The sequence below is a fragment of the Doryrhamphus excisus genome, chromosome 3 (genome assembly GCF_030265055.1).
Source record: "Doryrhamphus excisus isolate RoL2022-K1 chromosome 3, RoL_Dexc_1.0, whole genome shotgun sequence".
NCBI lineage: Eukaryota > Metazoa > Chordata > Actinopteri > Syngnathiformes > Syngnathidae > Doryrhamphus > Doryrhamphus excisus.
This window is the reverse complement of record NC_080468.1, coordinates 11,686,785-11,712,310: the sequence shown is the minus strand read 5'-3', so window position 1 is coordinate 11,712,310 and position 25,526 is coordinate 11,686,785. Positions and strand designations below refer to the sequence as shown.

Below are 25,526 nucleotides of genomic sequence, written 5' to 3'. Positions count from 1 at the left end.
CTCGGAGCTACCTCTCACTAATCATCACTCCTGCTTTTCTGGCACATATTTCAGGTGTCTAACAAAGACATCTTGCTTTTCTTGATGGGGAACTGAACACCGAGAGTTGATGGAGGTTAAACTTGTTGTCTTCCCATCCTGTTTATTACAAACTGCATAAACAATTCAGTTTCACCACACAGACACAAGCAGTGGTCAAAGCCAAATTGAAGACTTACTGTATAAAACAATCTTTGACACATCTTAAGTAAGTTTGATCAAGTGTAGAATTACAACATCTTCTGTTTGGACTGCTCGGACTGTCAACCGTCCACAATCACCAACGGATTTAAAAAAAAAAAATGTATATGGATTTTCTCAATTACTTGTGTTTTTACGTCATTCTGTGGCGATCCTAGAACTTAATCCACAACAAAAAGCGGAGCTATACTGTATTCATAAGTAGGAATCAACCGATATGTTTTTTTTCCGGCCGATGACGATTTTTTTCCATCACCCTTAGCCGATGGCTGATTTTGCTTGGGTCGATGTTTGTGGCCGATACTGCTTTTGCTGCGTCAGCACATAGCTGCTCGGCGGACACCTGTCTGTAAATCATGCGGCGGAAAAATATATCGGCGAACGCACGCAAACGATACCGATTCAAGTAAAGAACGCAAATATCGGCCCGATATATCGGCCGGCCGATGTATCGATCCTTATTCATAAGAAAAAAAGGCATCAGGGTTTGTTTGAATGACTGGAAACTGTTTGGATTGATACTTATACCTTGTTGAATGTCCTGCATCAGAGTTATAAACAACAACAATTGCTGGAAAACAAATGTGGAACTATCTGTATGTTTTTGTGAACATACTGTGTTTCCATGACTGGTGAAACTTATTTGATCCCAAATCAGAAATGCCAATTAAAATTCTTTCCAACTTTTCCCCAAACAATGAACTGACCTGAATACAGAACCGAGACAAACACCTTTGTCACTCCTTTCCTTTTCCACCAAACCTCAAAACCTCGACTTTGTCCCAAAAACACCAACATTTTAAACATTAGAAGGTGTGGGTTTGTTGTATTTATTTATAGTTCAACAAGACATCCCACTGTTGAAATCAGAGTGTCAGTCTCAGGTGGATATCCACGGGGCACACCTTTTTGATGTGCTCATATTTTAACTGAAAAACTTGTGACTAAACAGACCGATTCAAAATGTTCTATGGGATTCAAGCCTGTCTATTTGTAGATTAATTGGCCATCCTGCCACATTTCATCATCATATAAATATTCTCTTAATGACTCTCCAGTAAGCCGCAGCCACAGCAGAATAATTGACTTCAACAAATGGCATAGCAAAGCCTCAGCTTGATCCATTATGTGATCTCTGCAGGTCTCCGATGGGCCCGCATCATCACATTTGCTACTTATCCAGTCCAAGTGAGCCAGCTAGTGAACTGAGTCAAAGTCTACGGGGGCCATGGTTCACTTGGCAATAATTACCCAGGCCGGGAGATGCCATCTGCTTGGAGTGACTCTGTTTTAATTGGTACAGGTTGAAACGCTAGGCTAGGTGGGGGGGTGCAGACTGAAGGATAAAGTTCCAGAAGACATAGAAGAAATAGCTGCATTGTTGGATGGTGGCAGATGTTTCATGGAAACCAAATGCAAAGTGCAAAATATGTCAGTATAATTGTTGAAAGTAGAGAAAACACTTACAGAAGGCTAATCCCTGTAACATGTACAAAAAATACAGTGTGTGTGCACATGAGTTTTGTGCAATTGTGTGTCATTTTCAAGGCAAAAACACACACAGTATGACAAATGCAGCCAAAAGCTGCAGTAGTTCAGAACTCAATGTGTGGACCGGAAAGTAGCTGGTTTAAGACCAACGACTGCCCTAAAAAAAATGGAACTTGGAACTGCTTACTGGAGAGGTGCCAGTTCACTACTCAAACACCGCCAAAGTGCCCTTGAACATGGCACTGAACCTATGACATAGATTGTGTGTTATTATTGAGCAAAATAGTCTGTTGTTGAGCGCGTTTCTTTCAACAAAGTCAAAGCTACTACTACTACTACTACTACTACTAGGGCTGTCCTACCTAGTCAAACTACCTAGATGATGACTGATGAAACCTGCTCACATCAGAGACTAAACGTCTTCTAAAATAACCTGAGCAGTCCTGTTGCGATGGATTCAATGCCCCAAAAATACAATGACCTGGATGAATGACATCAGGAGCCGTGTCCTCTGAGGCCAATACTGTCAACGGTTTACAGCACCGATACTTCATCCTTTCTTAGATGTGCATTGCAGAGCTGTAAAGACTGATACTGAGAACAATATGGGCCTGTGTGTTTTATTTCATTACTGTTGATATGAGCCACACTCTGATGTGTCTGATATCAAACTAGGTGTTTTCCTAGCAAGAGCATCAAACTGTAAAAACAGAATATCCTACTGAAGGCCATAGAACACTGGTTTAGACTCACATCTTTAAATCTTCTAATTAGACAATCATAAAACCGGTTGCATGCATTGACGGCCGTCTAAGGATTACTTCAGAATTCAGTATATTAACTGACTAACAGCTCAAAATGTTTATTATGTTTCACCTTTTTGGAATATCCAGCAATATTTGTCATCTGACTGGTTGTCTTAAATACAAATATGACTAAATGTGAATGAATCTCAATATATGAGGGAAATTATCGTTTATTTCATCCTCTAGCAAAAGGAGAAATCACTGTGCGTTACCTCAAATGATCCAGTCAAGTGTAGTGCTTGTGTGGCACTGGGAAAAAACAGCAAGAGACTGAGCCTGATAGAGTATTGATTGGGAAACCTAGAGCAATGGCCAATGTCTTGTTGCGGTGCCTTTTTGCCCTGTGGAGAAAGTCTAACAAATCAAACATCAAACCTAACACCTTGGCTATTTGGTCTGAATAGTTGGGAATCTTTTAGTTTACTTTATGAACAGGTGACATGAATAAATAGTTACTAGTTTACATGAAAGACAAATAATGGAATACTACATTTTGTATACACCATACAAAACTGTGGTGGCATTGTTGTTCGGTCTAGAGACAGTGCCACTGAGGAAAAAACAGGAAGCAGAACTGAAGGTAGCAGAGATGAGGATGTTGAGGTTCTCTTTGGGAGTGACCAGGATGGATAGGATCAGGAACGAGTACATCAGAGGGACATTACATATTAGAGTCCTTGGAGATAAAGTCAGAGAGGCCAGACTGAGATGGTTGGGACATGTCCAGAGGAGAAATGAAGGAGGACATGAGGGTAGTTGGTGAAGACAGGGTTGGATGGAAATGAATGATTTGCTGTGGCGACCCCGGAAGGGAAAAGCCGAAAGAGAAAGAAGAAGTTAGTGTTATTTTGTACGATTTCAACTACCTCAGACTCCACAAAATACTTCTAAAATATACTTTTAGAGAGCGCCTCCGCCGAATAAATCAACAATTGGTTAAATACATTATTATACTGCTTGCTAGTTGCAAATCTGTCACTTTTTATCCAAGTACTGTATGCAGGTCAAAGGTGATGAGTCACTTATTTGTGTACAGCAGTGTAGAAAAAAGCACCAGTAGTAGTAATTATAGTTCACACTGGTCCAAATGCTTCCTGACCATGGAAGAGAGTGGGCAGCAGCAGCCTCCAGAGCTCCTCACGCCCCCTCCAGGGTAGCCTGAAAGTGATTTAAAGTGAAGGTGGTTTAGTTCAGCTTGGCCAAACAGCAAGAGATTTACGTTGATGTCTGAACTCTGACAGGCCACAGTGATCACCGCTGGGCAGCATCGGCATTTAAATCAAATCTTGATTCATCAACCTGGAGCTCAAAGCTTTAATGCAAATACTATTACATAAACACGCAACAGTCCACTGCATCCTTGGGGAAAAAAATGTAAAAATATAGACACATAGCCCACCAACCACAACATACCTCACAGTAGTGAACCCGAGACCCTCGCCACAAGGGAAAGCTACTGAGATTTTGTTTTTTTGGTTTGTGTTTAAGTTTGGATGTCCAGTTTATTTTTCATTTTACTTGGAGCAACAGGCAAACCTGTATCATTATTTTGTCCATCTAACAGCCTAACAATTAATTCCATTCAACAATAATTCCATAGAATGGAGCAGACATGACCATTTTCTCTATCACTCGAACCCCAAGCACTCAGAGATGCAATAGTTTCCATGTAAAGGGACACGGCAGTTCATGTTCGTGCCGAATGTGTGGATTGTATTGAGATAATCACATGACCTACATTTCAAGACAATACACACTCATGATTAATTCCACTATGACCGCCAGCAATAGTTTTTTTTTTACTACTACGCTGTTGGTGCAGACTGATGTAACTGGCACATTTCCATTGTTCACCGTTGTGATTTATTACCGTTGAGTCCATAAAATTGTAGGTCAGAATAAAATAATGAAATATTTCACTGTTGCCTTGCATAATACAGAAACAGCGTCAATGATGCAGCCGAGTTATAATGTCGGCTATCATTCATACCATTTCATATCTCACAAGTTTATTATGAGACAATTACATTCACGTTTTTATCTATTGTGTCAGAGGTCTGATAATGATTCCCCTGGGAAAGCAAGCAAACCTCAAGAGTGCCACACTGTACCACCGTGATACGCAACTTCAAGGGAGCAGCCTGCAGGAATAGACGACGGGGGGGCTGTGAGTGGTGGATGGGGTAAACAATAGGAGCTGTGTAGGTACGTTTGACTGGAAACGGCTCAGCAAAAGACAAAAACCGGCTTCTTCACGAGAATCCCTGTGTGCACAATTAGCAGGAAAATTCGATAACCGCGGCAGAATCTTGCAAAAGCAAAGACGATTTTAGTCTTTTCTTTTTAATTCCACTGCAGGGGTCACTTTAGTGTTCAGTCGTAGAGCCCACTGTTATCGGAAACGAGCAGCAACACAAGAAACTTCCTAATCCTGCTTGGCAGATGGAGTCTCCGTGGTATTGGACTAATAGACAAGAACTTAAATAGATAAAGAAGTACTTCCTCAAACCATCCAAGCTTTTCCTAAATCTTTGCTCAGAATGATAAAACAGGTAAATACAGTGGCGTGACTTCCTGAGTCATATTTTTTTTTGCATGTTTGTCACACTTAAAGGTTTCAGATCATCATGTACATAAAAGTCAAGGACAACACAACTGAACACAAAATTTAAATTAATTATTGTATTATCAAGGGAGAAAAAAGTCCAAACCAACATGGCGTTGTGTGAAAAAGTGATTAAACCTAAGAACTTGTTGGGCCACCCTTAGCGGCAACAGCTGCAATCAAGTGTTTGTGATAACTTGCAATGGGTCTCTTTTGGCCCACTCATCTTTGCAGAATTGTTGTAATTCCGCCACATTGGAGGCTTTTCCAGCATGACGTACCTTTTTCAGGTCATTCAGGTCAGGACTTTGACTAGGCCACTCCAAAGTCTTCATTTGGTTTTTCCTCAATCATTCAGAGGTGGACTTGCTGGTGTGTTTTGGATCATTGGTCACCAACATGTGACCGGACATTCTCCTTTAGCAGAATTCATGGTTCAATTTATCCCAACAACTCTTCGAGGTCCAAAAGCAGCAAAACAGCCCCAGACCATCACACTACCACCACCATATTTTACTGTTGGTATGATGTTCTTTTTCTGAAATGCAGCGTTCTGCCATGCAGGCCATTTTATTTCTTACAGTGGAGTCATGAACACTGACCATAACTGAGTCCTGCAGTTCTGGATGTTGTTGTGGGGTCTTTTGTGACCATTTGGCTGAGTTGTTGCTGCGCTCTTGGTTGGCCAGCCACTCCTGGAGGGTTCAACACAGCTCCATGTTTCGCCATTTGTGGATTATGGCTCTCACTGTGGTTGGCTGGAGTCCCAAAGCTTTATAACCTATTCCAGACTGGTAGATCTCAATTAATTTTATTTAAGTTGTTTTTTGTGTGTGTTTTGTGTTCAGTTGTGTCGTAATTGACTAATATTTAAATTCATTTCATGATCTGAAACATTTCATTGTGACAAACATGCAAGAAAAATAAGAAATCACTCACTCTCTGTATATGTGAAAAGGTAACATACATCAAGAAGTGGCACCCTTCAAGCGGAGGAATCACACTTCCAGGTGGAATCACACGAGCTAGTTGATGCAGTCTGTCACCTTCTTCATTTCTGTAATAAAGGCTCCCTGATCTAGAAAAGACGCACGGTTTGAGGGCCAGCCCCTCAGCAAGACAGCTGACACCTTCACTTCTGCACCTCCCTTGTGAGCCTCTCTGGTATGCCTGAGTAGAAATGACTCCACATCAACACACTCGCCAGATGCTCTTTCTTCCTTTCTTCAAACATTCACCGTAACCAAGATGCTGGTAAACCTTGCCACATTCCTCTGCTTTCTGTTTTTCTTATTTAATCCTCTATGCTTTGTGGATTTTTTCCCGTCTCAGTCACAGCAGGCTGCCCGTAGATACTGTATATATTAGATACTATTTTTAACCTTTAGACAATATGTTGCAATTGAAAAATGATAAACTTCTTGTAAATGCACATCATAAATATTGAAATTACACTTTTAAATTCTTTAATAATGAAGAATATACATTAAAAAGACCAACATGTACCCTAGAACTGTGCTGATATCAGTTCAACATCGGTATTGACCGATATTCAAAGCTGCAGTATCGGAATGGGACGTGAAAATGTTACTTCGGGAGCCCCTCACATACCTGAATCCAGGTAATAAATAAATAAGCTGCTAAAATAGACGTTCTGGTTGTTTGCTCTGCAAATAGGCAGGGTGCTTTCTGGTAACATGCCGCAGCATCAATGTAGGTGTCAATGCCGCACCCCATTGTCTGTCTTTCTGAGTTTGAAAGGATCTCAAACTTTTGACAGCTTCTGTTGTTTCCTCCCTTTCTGCCTTGCTGCTGTTTTTCTTTGTCGTAATGGTTGAGATACATCTATGGTTGGCTTTGTAAAAAACAAAGACAATAGTTTAATTCTCTTCAAGAGTTCGAGAAAAGAGTTTTTAAAAAATCTGTCTGTGGCTGTAGAGCTGCAAAAGCAACGCTAATTAAAAGCCAGTAATACCAAAATCCTGGATCCAGACAGTGACCCAGATCACCCTCAAATGTCATCAGTTCTTCCATATCCCATTTCCAAAAATTGCTATACAAATCCATTCTGAATTTTTCAAGTGATTTTGAAGACAAACAGACAAACAGAAGGAGGGAAACAGACAGTGGTACCAATGGAGGAAAAAAAGACGAAGTATTAATAATCCGCTTTAGCACTTGTAACATGAAGCTTTGTCTTTAAAATACATATATAAATTTTAGCCTTATTACAAAATAAGAATTATCAAAACGGCATATGTAGCGCTCAGAAGAAAGGGTTTTCGGGGGTTTTACTGATTTCCCCTTTCTCTGTGTTTCATTTTAAATCATTACATTTACTGAAATGCTACACATCCTTTTCAGAATCAGAAACTGTTTATCAAACGCGTACTAAGAATTTGTTTTGGTGAAGTAGGTGTACACACATCTATTAAAAATAAAAATATACAGTATAAATATATATACACAATCTGTTTTTTGTTTGTTATTCCGGAAGCACAGTCTGATTATTATTTCAAAATTTCTTCCTTACTTTACTAAAAATGAACCATGTATTACATTGTAAGCCATGGTTTTCAGAACAAATGTAATTCTACAGCACAGACCTCAAAAACATGGAGACGGCCTACAGTGAAGTCACCCCTGTGGAAAGAAATCCGTGCTGCACTGGATACTGGATAATAGAATGTTTTTCCAAAGGGATGAACTCTAATGGGAATTAGAAGATTAGCCTTTTAGCCTGAATACATCTTTCTTTTCTTTTCTCCCTCCATAAAGACCTTCCCCCAATAATATAGGAACTCAATACCAGCTGCAGACTAAATGTACAGAAAGGACCCTCAACGACCTCATGACTGAAGCCCTAAAATAGCAGAGACGAGGCAATGAGAGGAGGATTATACAGATACATTATGCAGATACAAATTTGCATAACTGTAAAACTGCTCGAGGTCAAAATCTCTTGTTCGAGTATATCTGCCCCCAGCAACAAAAAAAGCATAATTAAGACTGACTCTTATCTTAAAACAACGCCACACACAATTACACCTCACACACATACACACACCTCTGCAGCGCATGTGACATTTTAAGATACAAGCTTTGTCCTTTCATGTCTTCTCCTTCATTTACACAAACAGTGCAAACATACGGTATAAGGACAAACTTGAAATACAGGCCTGGTTATGAAAATGGACCCAAGGTACAAGCAATGACCGACGGTATCATAAAACAAAGTAAAAACAATGTGGTACTCAGACGGAACAAACACGGAATGGACTCCACAGAGGTCCATGCAAACCCAAAGTCCCATGCGTGCAAATCTCAAATTTTACTACTGCGTGAACTTGGCGCCACGCTCTTATGTCACACAAAACCAAAACCCTGTCCAGAATGTATTTTTCACATTGATACGTTTTTAATGTGCCATCAATCAGCATTTAACTTTGAAGAGAGACCAGAAGACGAGGTACCAAAAACCTCTTGGAAAGAAATTGCTTAGCAAGGATGTGCAGAGCAAAGTGGAAATACCTTGAGGGACAGATTTGTGAAAGTCAAAAGAAATGCAGCAACCTGAGCAGCTCCTCGTCAGTCCAAGACGTCTTGACAGGAAAAAAAAAAAAAAAGGATTATGGGAGAGGTACTGTTTCACGGAACTTTCACATTAAACTACAACACAGCAGCACATTCGACTATGAAAGCGCTGAAGACTGCGGATATTCCGCTCCGGCAAGCTGTTGCCTGAATGATTTGCAGAAGCAGGAATAAGTCAAGATTCCCAAGTTCTTTTGGCCTCGTGTCAAGACTTTTTCTACAGGCTAATTTCCCTAAAAGAATCATGGTTCCATCACTGTGATGCAGAGACTACCGGCCAACCGAAGCGATGGATGAATCACCACTCATCATCGCTAAAGAGGAAACGTTTTGAGCCAACCACAGTGTGCTGTGATTTCTGTGTAAAGGGTACTACAATAATCTGGGTTTATACGACGCGTCTGCTGCAAAAATTGCGTTAGACCACCGTGGTATGCTTACTAAAGCCTCCTGCAAGACAACGCTCTCTGTGTCTTTCTTACCAAGTCATTTTTTCATTGCAAACACCTCCCACCACTTGAAAAGTGGTTAGAAGCTACTGGTAGCTCATGAGCAACTGGTTGGAGACCCCTGACTTACCTCATATGAACCGTGTTGTAACGTAGGTTTGGTCGTAGAAATGTGGTCATTACATGTTTTCTTGTGGGACGACCCGTGTTGAAAAAACTTGGGTAGACCACTGACTGTCTAGGTCTTGCGGAATCGGAGTTCCGATTATGGATCTCACATCGTTGGTACGTACAAAGTACGGATTGTACTAAGTTCTTGCAACCTAATGTGAAGTCAGTATGTATGTATATGCAAGTTTGACAGACATTGGTCTTACAACTCGAGCGGCACGGCGGTCGAGTGGTTAGCGCACAGACCTCACAGCTAGGAGACCAGGGTTCAATTCCACCCTCGGCCATCTCTGTGTGGAGTTTGCATGTTCTCCCCGTGCATGCGTGGGTTTTCTCCGGGTACTCCGGTTTCCTCCCACATTCCAAAAACATGCTAGGTTAATTGGCGACTCCAAATTGTCCATAGGTATGAATGTGAGTGTGAATGGTTGTTTGTCTATATGTGCCCTGTGATTGGCTGGCGACCAGTCCAGGGTGTACCCCGCCTCTCGCCCGAAGACAGTGATCCTTGTGAGGAAAAAGCGGTAGAAAAGCGACCCTTGTGAGGAGAAAGCGGTAGAAAATGAATTAATGAATGGTCTTACAACTTAAGTGCGTCAGCTATACAATGATTGAAAATGTTTAATTGAGAACAAAAAATTGCTTTATTATACATATTTTCGACGAATAACAGGCCATAGTCAATCGCAAAACAGCACAGAATCGCAATGATAGAGTAAAGCCAGGAAAGTACACAATATTAGAGGTCTGACATTTTCACTCACAACCAACTGCAAACCCCATAAATGCAAATAATGTGAATCTCTAAGTGGTCTTGGCGATGACTCAGCAGGAATTTCGGCCGTTTTCTTTCATGCATGCTCAGTTCGGAGGGTTCATTAGAGCACTCATTTCATCAAGCAGGAGACAAACTGAAGTGATTCATTAGTTATTTTCATGAAGTCATCAGTGTGAATTTCTGAATCCGAAAAATGTTGCAACACAAACAAGATGTACTGCTCTATAAACTTCGGGTCGCTTTGAAGGCATCATTTCAGTGGTTTAGCATGGTGGTGTAGGAGGTTCTTTTGAAAGTATGTGTAAATCTTTTTCACCGCTTGAATTTGTTGCGACGGGGCCATACGGCCTTTCTTTGAATCACACTAAGGCTGCTGCACAGGATATAAAGGAGTTCTTTACAGCAGGCTGTTTCAAAACAAGGTGGTTTCTTCTGGCACGATGCAAATTAATTAAGGAGTTTCTATGCAGGATTTTTATGTTGCTGTTTCGACTCCTGTTATGGTGGATGCAATAAACCAGGGGTGTGCAAATTTTGCACCCATCTTGCTAGATATGCTAAGAAGTTATATTTCAAGAAAAAAACTACATCCAAGCTTTGTGTTAAAGGTGGAAAAGTGTATTATTAGTATCGACTTTAGCTTTTGCTCTTTTTTCGTCAGTTTTTGCTGTTGTTTCTCAAAGGGGACCCATTTTTCTGACCCGTAAATGTAGTTTGTTTTCGTATTCTCGTGTTAAACGATGCCAAAGTTTCAGATAATTAAATGTTTGTGCACAAGTATGGGATGGCTCAAAACGCTTGATTTCAGAAGGTGTTGCAAATCTGTTCCTTTGTGATGTCACAGAGGAGTGGGCTTCCTTATGGGCGTGGCTGTAAGCCAGATACACCCTCTGTCCTCCTCCAAGCTCAGCTTCTCTGTTTACGTTGCTAGCAATGGCCCGTATGGGAAACAATTTATCAGAGTCCTGTGTTTATTTTGTGCAAGTCATGGAGGAAAAGCGCTAAAATTACTTACCATTGAGAGACGGGGACTGTCCAGTCTCTATTTCCGGATCGGATTCAGGATCCAACACTTATGGCTGTATATTAAAAGCAAACATTTTAAAACGAGAAATCTAAATTTATTATCAACTCCTATACCGTTTATCAACTCCTATAAGGTTGGGTTCGCAACGAGCGGCACAACAAGTCCTTCTGTGACCAACCACAGCTGAGTGGGCGTGTCTGGAGGCGGACCATGGGTGGAATATATTAAGAGACTGTTTCGCGGGAAGCATGAAATCCAAAGAAATACAGCTGAATAGGTGCAGATTCTGGAAGAGCGAGAAAGCGTTCTGTGCTGGTTATCATGTGTAGCTGCTTGATAGGAGTCCACAAGTCCATAAAAAGGGCCGAAAAATGAGGATAATACGTCCCTTTAACATTTTCCATAGGTTTCAACTTTTACTTTACTTACTCTTTCATAATAATCATAAATGTAGTTTTCAAAACATTATGATTTTATTGCCATATTTTTACTTTATTCAGATATTATAACATTTTCCTTGAGAAATTTTCCAAAAATTACAACTTTATAATATTACGGCATAAAAAAAGTATTGTCTAACATTTTAATGCTATGCTACTAAAATGCTACTCTTAATATTTTGACTTAATTCTCATGAAATGAAGGCTTTTTTCTTTTTTTTTGCTATTTTTTTCCACTTCTAAGATAACAAAACATTTTCCATAATACAATGGAACAAAATACAACAAGCAGGAATTATTAGTAGTTGCATTGCTAGAAATTAGCAATGGGGGTTAGCTTTAGTTGTTCCGTTTTTATATGTAAAAACAACTTTATAGTATAATATCATTAGAGTTACTTCATAAGGCACCGATAGCTTTCTATATGCCAGGTGGGCGAAACTTAATAAACGTGTCGTCAATTATAGTAAGCGTTCCAAATGTGGGTTCCTTGCTCTAGTTTCCTTGATTGTGACCTTGTTACTGTGGTGATTGTTCTCGCTCAATCTCAGCGAATCACGTGACGTCTGTTCTCTACATGCGCAATTATACGCTGTGGGATGTGACACACAGAATGCGGCCCCACCCCAAATAGATGACCTTCTCTGGCATTGTTTTTTTTTCATGAAGTGTCCATCTTCCAACAATTACACAGCAAAACATTCAGAAATCAATGCCCCTGTAGCCCCCCCCCTCCTATCCTGACCAACAACCTCCCTTAGAAGATCTCCTTCTAATGGCCTCCTTTTCTTCTTTTTCTGGTCATGCAGTTCACAAGAGGGTTCGTCGTTGTTCGTGCACAATAGGTTCACACAAACCAATGAAAAGGCTTCCATTCTGTTATGGCTGTCCGTGTCCATCAAGTGTTTCAATGAGTGTGTGTTTCGTTCTGCAGCCACAGTAATCCTGCATGTGTCTGTTGTTTTTATGTGTGTATAACTGTCCCCCATCCAACCACTTCTCGCCGATCCATCTCCAGGCTAAGCTTAGCAGCTGAACTTTGATCATAATGTACCTCCTCTAAGCATGAAAAGTCAGAAAAAACTCATCCTGCCTGCAAACGTTTACCATAGCTTCATATCAGCACATTTTCTTCCACTTCTAAGAAAAGACTATGATGTCAAGGTATCACAGACTATGCATTTTAAACAAGTTTACACTGCAGGGAATTGAGGAGAGTCGTTTAATGTGGTTCTATGATATTGGCAATGTTCTCCCATAGAGTGTGGAACTGCTAGCCTACTCTCTTCTGTATGTCAAATGAAACATAATATTATAGCATTGGTCAACCGCTTATCCTGGTCCCGGGGGGGAGGATACTGGTGGAAATTTTGGAGGAAGACTAGAATTTCCCTTATTTTCCAGAAAATTACAAATGCATGGTATGTCCCAGAAGCAGGGTACCCCCATGGAATGGAGTGAACAGTGGTTGGGGGAAGGTTCTACAGGCAGAATTACCATAGTCAGCAAGAGCTTGTGACATGATCACCATGGCTACCCCATACTGCAGTGTAATCAGCCAGCTGATTCAGATCAGCTGATCAGCGTGTCTAGTCGATATTTTGATATTTTTTAACTCATTCAATTTCAGCCATTTTTCAAAAGCCATCCCTCTCGATACCAGCTATTTTTGATTTTTTTTTACAGATTTTTCAAGGCACAGAGAATATTGTGCTTTTGGGCTACATACATTTGTTTCTACCTTTTTCCTTTCTTTAGTAATGAGAAATAAAGAATAATATCTATTCATTTATCTGTTCTGTACGGACTGAACTTGAAACTGAAACCAGGACAATGCACAAAAATTGAGCGCAAACAAACATATTTAAGGGTGAAATTGGCCACTATTTGAGAAGCATTGGTTTACACCAACACTGATTTTCAGCCCACGGGATCACTGCTCACTGATACCATAGAGCAAGCTAGCTAACTAGCTAGCCTCCAATTTATTAGTTGTAAACTTCAGAAGGTGTTGTAAACAGAAGTCGACATGTCGGACATGCCATGGCTCACTATATGCACTGTTGTATGGAAGGAACTGTAATGTTCCCTCAATGTAACATTACTGAGGCCTACTGAACAGAATCCTAGATATGACTTGTTACTTTTAAGTAAGAATAGGCTATAGTCAACCCCAAAATAGCGATCATTTATTAATTAATATATTTTTGAAAAAACACTATGTTTGAGCAACTTTGTCTTTTTCAGATATTTTTCTCGGAAATACGGTATTCAGGTCAATATGGTATTTTACAAATGCTATGTTGATAGTATGTTGATAGTATAGCAGCAACACAGGAAGTCATTTCAAGGCTGTGCATCATGGTATCCAAGTAATCCATGGCGCTCGGATTCAAGTTTCTCTCGCGATAAAAAATGAATGTCGCAGCCTTGACTGGATGTGACACACAGAAATTATCCCGATTCACTGATGCACCAATAAAACAAGAGCCTAAAAGCTTGGCTTGTTGTGTTATAGCCATTTGCTCATTCATCCAATTCACAGCCCTGCATGCTACCGACGCTTGCCAATGCCTCGACCCTGCCCTGACTTCGGGCAGGCATAGCGCCCTCGGTCTGATGAATGTGTGTAACCATCCGTAAATAGATGATCATCATAACTCATATCGTACACACACATACACACAGTTATTCCAAACACCCCGTGTGCTGTCAACAAAGATGCACAAGGATGCTTGTGGAGTCGTATCAAGTAGCACTTTTCACAGAAGGAGTAAGCCATACTATTTGTAACGTGTGCCAACATCCTTCCCTGTGGTTGTGTTTTTGATCTTGTTTTGACAGTGATTGTGGATGAAAGGTGTTGTCGGCACGGTTGCCTTTGGCCCTAAGGTCGGAGCAAAAAAAAAAATCCACAATGTTTCTTATTGGTTGTCAAGGTAACGTCACGAGACACATAAGTCACAAGACGATTAGATGCAGGGGCTTGGGTCCGAGCATGAGATTATTAATTCAATAATAATAAAAATAATTGTAATACATTTTTTTCTTTAATTTGTTATCTTTCACTCAAGTTGTGGAATTGGCATATTTTCTCAACCTTTAAGGTAAATCTTTGCGTTAATTAGTTGTTAGTTTTTCCCACATTTAATTGGGTTTTTTGTTTTATTTGTTATTATTTTCTGATTTATTTTTATCAAACAATGCACAACGATGAGCCAATTCAAGAAACAATACAAGCAGTTGATGTTTGCTAAATACAAGGATGAAGAGTCTTGAACCAGTCATGATGTGCTATACATATCACTATATTGACAGTTACTATGGTACCCATTATGTCATTGTATGGTCATATCACCTCATACTTCGGTACGAGGTACATTATTAAAAAAACTTAAACTGTATTATGGAAAGCAGGAAGTGAACAAATGTAACAGTTACTGATTACCATTACCATTATATTTCACACAAGATCTGCATCACGTTCCACAGATACTATGGATTTCGTACTTCCTGCAAAAATGGTCTGTTTTAATTTTGTTTAATTCTGTTTTAATGTTTTTAATTTATTCTACCCCCAGCCCGCCTCCAGCCACACCCACTCCGCTGTGGTTGGTCATACTCCCATATGCTGAGAAGGACTACCAGTTTTGTGCCCGTAGCTGCCCAACTAAACTTTATAGGCGTTGATAATAAACTGTGATTTATCTTTTTAAAATGTCCGCTTTTAACTTACAGCTATACGTGTATTATTCAGCTATAAAAATAAATTTAAAAAAACCTTAAACCATATTAGAAAAGCAGGAAGTGAACAAATGTAACAGTTAGTAAAAGTACCAGATGGAGGGGTAGGATTTAATAAGCTTTGCTTCTTCCTATTCCTTTTGGACATGTGGAACTGTGAACTGATTATGTGATGCATTCAATTGTAATCTGATGCATGTTCAAATGAAATAAAACCCTTACCATTACCAATCTTTCACATGAGTCTTTCACATGACCAAATAACGTTGGAAAGGCAAGTCTGTCGGCTAGTCCAGTTGGTAGGGAATCAGGAACTCCAATCTGGTGTGAGGTTTCCCTAACATCTGAAGAAACACTTCCTGGGAGACATTGCTAACGAAGCCCAGCAATCTGTGACATCACAAATCGTCAGCATTTGTCAGCTTGTACAATAAACACAGTCCCAGCTGTTCAGCTTCGATGGAAAAAATAGCCACATGTCACTGATAAAAGATGATGCTGGGAACAACGACGTAGGTTGCAAAGTGTCCATTAAAGGACTTAATGTGCACTTACAATAGTGCCTTGCACACTGGCACTTCCAAATAAGTAGTGAAGCAATATTTCTCTGGCTCCTGGCCGCCCTGTTCTTGTGAGGATGAGAAATCTTGTCACATATACTGCATACATTTTTAAAATGTCAACCTCAGAATGGTACACTGGCATCTCTGTCATTACCATGGATATTTAAGGTGCCGTTAGCGTCCACTATCCGATTTTGATTCTTTGAAATGAAATTATTTTTAGGAGCGCTAATGGAGCACGAATGTGCTCTTTTTGAGAATGAATGTGGATAAAAGCATCGGAAAGTGGGAGGCGAGTAAAAGAGTTTGAAGCTGAGTGATGGTTTATATCCCCACATTAACTGCAACCCCCCCCCACTAACCCCCACCCACCCCCACTCGCTCTGCATCTTTGCTAAAACGGCATGCGCTAATGTGACTTAATAGACATCCTAACGATCACTTTGAGCATGCCGGATTGAGACCCCCATGCAGCCCAGTAGGCCGGTGGGGCTCACCGAGTAAACAAACAAAATTGTCTTCACTTCGCCTGTTGACACTGAACCAACAGAGGATGAAATGGAGCAACAGACGCCAGCGACTGCTCTTTACAACATGCTACAGTGTTCTTGGGAGCACGCCAGTGTTTTTGCTATCAGATTGCAATGCTGATGTCAAACATGATTAGCCCTGAAAGGTTACCAAACTACGGGATGGCGATGCAGAGGGTTCCCTAAAGGTTAGACACTTGGAAATGGTGTCTTGCTTTATGAGACCACTTAAACACACAAACGGCCTGTACTTACCTTCAAATTTTCCAAAGTTACTGAAATCCGTCATTACTTCACACTTCAAATGTCACAACTACACTCTATCATGATTTTTCAAAAATATATGAATCATTAGCCACGTTTACATGAGTTTTTCTCTATCCGAATGACCTTTCCAAATGCAATGGTATACATGGAAAGGAATATTCCAATCGCGTGTCTACATGCGCCGCTATAATCAACCAGAATAGTCAATGGGGCATGCGCAGTAAAGCGTAAACACCAACATCACGTGATACAGACTTCCTCAAGTTTTTCTTTCACTTGTTGGAATAACTCCATATTGCCAGTTTTTCCTTCGTCCAGTCTTAAAATTTAGTTTGAATCAAAAACAAACTTTCCACAGCAGTCCAGTGCCGATTACTCAAACGTCTCGAGCTGCGTGAAGTTATCCTAGCTGTCTTCAGGCAAGAGGCGGGGTACACCCTGGACTGGTCGCCAGCCAATCACAGGGCACATATAGACAAACAACCATTCACACTCACATTCATACCTATGGACAATTTGAGACCCGAGTTCAATTCCACTCAAGTGGGTGGGTGGGTTTTCTCCGGGTACTCCGGTTTCCTCCCACATTCCAAAAACATGCTAGGTTAATTGGCGACTCCAAATTGCCCATAGATATGAATGTGAGTGTGAATGGTTGTTTGTCTATATGTGCCCTGTGATTGGTTGGCGACCAGTCCAGGGTGTACCCCGCCTCTCGCCCAAAGACAGCTGGGATAGGCTCCAGCACCCCCCGCGACCCTTGTGAGGAAAAGCGGTAGAAAATGAATGAATCAATGAATCAGATTGTGATCACATTGTGACCACGAGAGGCAGCTAAATGAACGTGAAAGTCTTCTATAGTCGCGGTGAAAATGACAGCGAAGCTCCATGTCAGAACGGGTGCAACATGATTTTCATAAACTCCAGGCAGAATTTAGTTTGGAAGCTTACACTCAGTTTGCTTTGCAGCCTAATCCCCCTAACCAGATTACACAAACAAACATACAGTTGCAATCATGTTGACTCAACTTCACAATCTTGAGTGTGATTGGCAATGCATTGACATGCATTGTTTGGTTTATTTTTATGTTTATGTTTTCGTGCGGCTGGTACTTATAACAGTGAGTGTAATTATCAATATATGGGTGCATGCAGTGACTGGAAGGTCAGTGGGGAATTTGAGTGAGAATGCTGGGGGATGGTGGTGTGTCGCGGCAGGAGTGCAGTCTGGGGGTGGGTAAGTGGGGGATGGGATGGCAGATGATAGAGGATACATAAAGATATAATATGGGGAGGAGCAAAGAGCTTTAACAGCATCTTCACATTTACTCTGTGGTTTAACCGTATGCGGTGTTCCGAGTTTACAATCACTGACCACAACATTAGGTGCACAAAATAGAAATCACAAGTGGTTCGAGACATTTTGAAAGCAAATACATTGACTATTCTTTGATGACAAAGTCAGTAGGCTGATTTTAAACCAATAGAACATGTGTTTTACATACTGAAGACAAAAGTCAAGGGAGTTAAACCTAAAAACAAGCAGCAAATGCGCAAAAAGGTATGACACAGTTAAGCACAAAACAAATACAACAACAATCCTGTGGGTCACCATTTTTGCATTCGTAATTCCGGTTGTCAAGGTCTCACATTTTAACACTAATATAAGTTCAAAGCTTTACATATACACCGTTACATGTTCTAATACATAAATAAAGCTGTACTTATGATACAATTTGTTATTTTTTTCCTCAATGTAGCACCGCCATGTTGAATTTTGCTCAGGGCTCTGCATGCAAAGGATCTCGGGATATGTGAAGGCCAAGTAGATGAGCTTTCGCGTACCGTGATGATGTCAAATGGATGCAGACCCAAAAATGAGATACAGCAACTGAGCTACTAAAGCAGAACCCCGCCTTAAAGCTTATAACAGTACAGAAATTGTGTCTGTTTACATGCACAGTGTCACATCTCATTGGGGGTGCTTATGTTTCTGTGCTGGATGTCACACTTCAGTAATGGAACACCAGTCTGTTATCTAAAATAACACGCTGTTAAGTTCAGCTTAAGCGTCTAAAGAGCTGTGGTCATTTTTATGGTGATGATGCACAATATCCATGTAAAAAAAAATAAACCTAATTCACCATAAAAGTCAGGACAAGCAGCAGGACTCTGTGCTTTAGGCAGACATAAACATGTGGAGAAATAGTGTGCATGCATGTTTGCATGTGAGGAGATGCAAGATTTCCTCTTGAGCCATAATTAACCCAGACACAAAAGAACGGAGCGGTATGGAAAAGCATGCAACGCACAGCTTGGATTCAGCTTTGGCAATACTTCAATGCTTTCAGTGTGCGCTTTCTTCAAAAATATAGGCCACTGGCTCGTAGTCAGAGAGGAAACTGGAATTGCACTTTCTTCAAGGAGACGGCGCATCCAAGATGCCTGTCAATTTTCTGTGCAGCACATAATCAGTTGATTTTGAAAAAATTATCGATGTAATTAACGCTCAAAAGGTTGGAAATGGGGCAGCTTGATGTATCCATGCATCCATCTTATCCGTCTTCTTCTGCTTATCCAAGGTCAGGTCGGGACTGACATCCAGGAGGCATTCTGACCAGATGTATGAGCCACCTCATCTGGCTCCTGTCATTGTGGAGAAGCTACTCCGGGTGCTTACCAGATGACAGTGCTTCCAACCACCCCATGGATGAAAACCATTACGGCCACTTAGACCCAAAACTCATGATCCCAGGTGACGGTAGAAAGCTAGATCAACTGGCAAATTGAGATCGATGCGTTTCAGCTCAGCTCCTTCTTCACTACAACGGACCGATAGAGATGCCACATCACTACAATCCACCTCTCGATCTGCGATCCATCCTTCCCCTCACTCGTGAAGAAGACAGCGAGGTAGTTTCACTCATCCACATGTGGATATCCTGCCGCTTCACACTCCATTGCGAACCAACAATAATAACAGGACCACATCATCTGCAAAAAGCAGATTCCCACCACACCCGATACCCTCAATTCCAATCCATAAAAGTAAAGAGCAGCATTTGTGAGACCTGGCGGAGTCCAACGCCCACTGGACACGATTCTGTATGATGCATACCACAGGGTTAATTATTGGTCTGCAAGGTAACAATTAGAACCTTTTCTAAGGTTGAATGCACTAAGGGTCAAGTACTAAAGCCGTACTTTTGAGGGTACTTCTTTTTCTAAATGCTTTCTGTCATACTGACATGTCTAGAAAAAGCAAAAAATGAGGGTAATAATGAGATAGGAATTAGAAAACGGCTGCACGGCGGACAAGTGGTTAGCACAGCTCCTCTACTCACAGCTAGGAGACCTGAGTTCAATTCCACCACCCTCGGTTTCCTCCCACATTCCAAAAACATGCTAGGTTAATTGGCGACTCCAAATTGTCCATAGGTATGAATGTGAGTGTGAATGGTTGTCTGTCTATATGTGCCCTGTGATTGGCTGGCGACCAGTCAGAGGTGTACCCCGCCTCTCACCCGAAGACTGCTGGGACTGCTGCTCCAGCACCCCCTGCAACCCTTGTGTAGAAAATGAATGAATTAGAAAACACATCTCAAGTACTTCAAGACACTTAATACACATCATGGCCCTGAGCAGACGTCGACGTACTGGATAAGGACTTGTGCCTGATCAGGCTGTCATGTACTCCAAAACCACAACAGTAGATACAAGCTGTATCAGGGTAGACTACGTGGAACTGATGTGAAGACACCAAAACATGAAAACACTGAATCTGAGTCTCCGCTTGAAGACTCTACACTGGGAGTTAATCATTTTCAATGCAGCTCTACAACCATAGCAATGAATGATGAATGTGTCAATCAAAACTGATTCATATCTTTGCAGAGGCAGGATGGGTCGCACAGCATTCCGATGAAGCTTTGGTTCAACTCGCTTATCATTGCATACAAGTTTTTAAACGTTCGCTATGGGTTTATCAATTATTTGTCATTGCGTGCATGCTTGTCAAAAAGAGCTTGTCATCAATCAATCAAAGCACAAGGCTGTTTGATCGCAGATGGAGGCGGTGGGAGGTAAACCAACACTGCCGTCAAGTGACCAACTGGTTTGGAGAAGAACGAGTATTGGCAAGGTGTGGTGTGTGTATAGGCAAGAATCTGGCGATACGATACGTATCACGATACGATATATTACGATACTGTTAACAAGGCGATATTTTTTGTTAAAGATTATTTCCTGGAAAAACTGAATTACACCAGCAATATGCGCTTACTAAACACATTTTTATTCGATTAGAACAGGATGTTATGGTGTATTACAAACTTTCCTCTGAAAAAAAGTGTAGTATTTGTATAAATAAAGCTTTAACATCCAGGTTTAAATTTACAAAAAAAACACCATAAAAAACAAATAAATTAAATTATGTCTCAAGATCTTGCTCAAATGTTCTCATTCTATTAACTGTGAAAAGTATACAGTCCCTGACTTAGCCACCATCAGAACAGTATTTTTGTGGAACTAACATCAGTAAAAAGTCATTTTAGGATGCTTGAAATAACCATTTAAAATAGTGATATCAATTTGAAAAACAAAATACCTGCAATATCACAGTACTACTTTTGTAGTATACAAAATTACCTTCGCATTGCTTGCTAGCGGCAGGTCCTCATGGTGTCTCGCTAAGTGGACTCGCGGATTTGTCGTACTTTATTCGGGAAAAATGACACATTTTACAAACGGCATGAGTTTTGTCAATTTCTGCACACCCTACTTTGTCTAGAAATCCAAAACGTGTCCACACTTGTTATATGGCCGGTGTTACGTGTTACGCATTCCGCCATGTTGAACTGTGAGGACCTTTTTTACTCGTGAATCTCATTTCAACGTCCTTGCCTAATTGACTACGTAAGTGCTGCCACCTAGCGATCAGAGGTTTAAATTAAAATCAGAAATGAACATTTGCCGTGTCTGCACTTGAATAAATACCATATACAGTCTATAATAAATGCCTAAAAGTATCGATACAGTATCGTGGAACAAAGTATCACGATATATCGCCGAAACGATATTTTCTTACACCCCTAATAAATACGTAAAAACCGCTCCATCCTACCTTAGAAGGGTTACACAGGAATACTACAGTTGTGGCAGGTGAAGTTATCTTCATCCAAAATGTGTTTGGGTGCAGTTAATTTCAGCATATAACAGATGACATGCATTCATATGACTTACGGCAGTTTTCTTCATCGCTGTTGTCGGAGCAGTCGTCATCATCGTCACACCTCCACAGTGTAGGTATACACCTTTTGTTGTTACACTGAAACTGTCCATCCTCGCACTCCTCCGTCACTGGGGGGGGAGGGAGGGAGGGGGAATCAGCATCCAGATGGATGACTAATAAAAGAATATGTCTGCTGCCCCCAACTGTCATTTGCAAATCAATGCCTAATTAGTATTCAGCATGCATTATTAAGGTCAATGAGCTGTTTTGTTGTATGTTAACTTCCTAAATAAATCCCATACATACAGCAATGGCAGCCAGCCGACACATTTGAACGCTGACGTTCATTCAAACACACACATGAAGCCCTTAATAACATCTTCTTTCATTAAACTGACCTTCTGAGGTGAGAAGCCTCGGCATTGCCGTGTAAAAAAGTAACAATATCCTCATGTCCGTCCACATTTCCGGAAGAGGTGATATGCGGCTCATTCACGTCCACTAGACAAAGCCCGTAAAAAAGAGCTCCGCTTGTAGAGAAGCCGTCTCAGCCGCGGTACACCCCCCCCCCCCCCCCCCCAACACCGCCACCACAAACACCACCGCCACCATCCACACACCGACCCCTCCCTCTACGACGCCCCCTCACGTCATCCCCTCAAAAACCATTGGCTGTGCACTGCGTGACGACACAACGAGGGGCGGGGACTAGACGTAGGATGCAATGAATGTAACACAATAGAATGAAATGTTATTTATTATATTATGTAGTATTAAAAATGTTAATGATTATGTGGATGCAGCAATTAAGCTCCAAATATTTGTGGCTGTTTGGTCAAAAAATAATAATTTTCAAAAATAGGCGCCTTTTTCCCCTTTATATTACAGGTAATAATACGGATACAGCATACATTTATCACAGGTGAAACAAAACAAAATCACACAATTTTTACATATTTATGCTTTAAAGAAAAAAACCCACGCATGCACGGGGAGAACATGCAAACTCCACACAGAGATGGCCGAGGGTGGAATTGTGGGATGTGAGTGTGAATGGTTGTTTGTCAATATGTGCCCTGTGATTGGCTGGCCACCAGTCCAGGGTGTACCCCGCCTCTTGCCCGAAGACAGCTGGGATAGGCTCCAGCATCCCTCCCCGACTCTTGTGAGGATAAGCGGTAGAAAATGAATGAATGAATGAGTTTGACACGCATAAAATGTACCCCGACTCTCGCATAAAGACAGCCGGGATAGGCTCCAGCATCCCTCTGCAACCCTCGTGAGGATAAGCGGTAGAAAATGAATGAATGAATGAATTAGTTTGACATGCATAAAATGTACCCTGCCACTCGCCCAAAGACAGTTGGGATAGGCTCCAGCATCCTTTTGCAACCCTTGTGAGGATAAGCGGTAGAAAATGAATGAATGAATGAGTTTGACATGCATAAAATGTACCCCGCCACTTGCCCGAAGACAGCTGGGATAGGCTCCAGCATCCCTCCACGACCCTTGTGAGGATAATAAATGAATGAATGAATGAATGAATGAGTTTGACATGCATAAAACAACACTAAATGCATATAAATGATGCATGAAAGAACTACATGAACATTTAAGGTTACTTTTACCTTCATTGAAACGGAAACGGGACTGGGGCGGCACGGCGGTCGAGTGGTTAGCACGCAGACCTCACAGCTAGGAGACCAGGCTTCAATTCCACCCTCGGGCATCTCTGTGTGGAGTTTGCATGTTCTCCCCGTGCATGCGTGGGTTTTCTCCGGGTACTTTGGTTTCCTCCCACATTCCAAAATCATGCTAGGTTAATTGGCCACTCAAAATTGTCCATAGGTGAGTGTGTGAGTGTGAATGGTTGTTTGTCTATATGTGCCCTGTGATTGGCTGGCGATCAGTCCAGGGTGTAACCCGCCTCTCGCCCAAAGACAGCTGGGATAGGCTCCAGCACCCCCGCGACCCTCGTGAGGAAAAAGCGGTAGAAAATGAATGAATGAATGAAACGGGACTGTTGCCAAAGACACATTGTGGCAACAAGATCAAGATGTCAAATTTCTATGCATTTCAGACCCAATAAAAACATTTTTGGGTTTCTATTTCTAAAGGAAAAAATTTTAGAGTCAGACCTTGTTGAAAACACTGATGACACTAACCATGCAAGTACAAAAGTCCCTGTGTAGCCTTGCCAGTAAACACATAGGGGGCATTGGAGCCATGCTCAGTGTGTCCATGTCATGCCAGCTGTGCTGACTGAATTCAATTTCCAAGCATATCCAACCAGTGTGAGAAGATAAGAGAAGTTCAACGGGTCAAGCAATTTTGTGTCCCCGTGGCGCTTTTGTGCTCAGCTTGGGGGAGAATTTGTAAAATCACGATAAAACTTCCCGGAGCACTACTCGAGGGGGATGTGATGGATTTACAAAATGAGGGGAAAGTCTACTTCACCTGTTTGACTGTGTGCCTCCTGTTTGATACCTCACCCTGTTCAACAACTCTTTTATTAATACCCCCCCAGCAATAATGTGATATGCTTTTCATTTATATGCTAATGACGTGAAGGTGAAGTGCAGAGAATATGGTTTCTAACAGCAGCGGCAACGGAAAAAGGACCCGTGTTCCTCTTTCATTAACTAAACTGCAACCTGATTGCTTATTCTTAGCACAATTAGGTAATACTGTATGTGTCTGCAGATAAAAGTGCACGTCGTGTTATTCACAAGGTCTAGTGGCTTCCAGTCACAGCCAACAAGGCTGTCTTTCAGATCTAGGTCACGGCCAACGCTGATGGCATAATCACTTATTTTAATGGAGATAAGCTCAGCGACGACTAATCCCTATCTGAAAGTCAATTTATGGGGACAAACGCCTACATAAACAACTCAGTTTACAGCCAATAAAGTTAGGGCATTGAAGAGAGGATCACAGTAGTTGGGGAGGTTGCCATGACAATCATCGTCTATACATCTATTCATTTTCTATGACGTTTATGCTCACTAGGGTGGCGGGGGTGTGCTGGAGCCGATCCCAGGTGACTCCAGGGGTACACCCCTGGTCAGCAGCCAATCACAGGGCACATATGGACAAAAAATTTGGAGTGGCTATTCATTCATTAATTTTCTACCGCTTATCCTCACTTGGGTGGCGGGGGTATGCTGGAACCTATCCCAGCTGACTCCAGATGTACACCCCTGGTCGGCAGCCAATCACAGGGCACATATGGACAAAAAATTTGGAGTGGCCATTCATTCATTCATTTTCTAACACTTATCCTCACTTGGGTGGCGGGGGTATGCTGGAGCCTATCCCAGCTGACTTCAGGGGTACACCCCTGGTCAGCGGCCAATCACAGGGCACATATGGACAAAAAATTTGGAGTGGCCAATGAACTTATTTTTCGAAAGTACCTGGAGAAAAGCATGCAAACGGTCTTCCTGATCTCCTGACTGTTGGGCTAACATGCTAACCACTCGGTTAACCACTCGGTTAGCATGTGTTAGCAAAGGTGTGCTTTCTAAATCTGTTTTATTACAGTAACGTCTTTGCATCTTCTGAATGCCATATATTTGTATTTTAGATAAT

The 25,526-nt window shown here is 41.4% G+C and overlaps 1 protein-coding gene across 1 annotated transcript in view; it reads right to left on the bottom strand.

The window, feature by feature from the left end:
* LOC131125386 (low-density lipoprotein receptor-related protein 8-like) overlaps positions 1-22,494 on the bottom strand; it is a 68,780-nt gene extending 46,286 nt beyond the window's left edge. Inside the window, exons 1-2 of the mRNA XM_058066887.1 lie at positions 22,334-22,494; positions 21,947-22,063 (exon numbers count right to left, since the gene is read on the bottom strand). Of these exons, the coding sequence (XP_057922870.1) occupies positions 21,947-22,063; positions 22,334-22,427 (211 nt within the window). The 5' untranslated portion in view covers positions 22,428-22,494. The remainder of the gene's footprint in view (positions 1-21,946; positions 22,064-22,333) is intronic.
* Between the last annotated feature and the right edge of the window lie 3,032 nt (positions 22,495-25,526).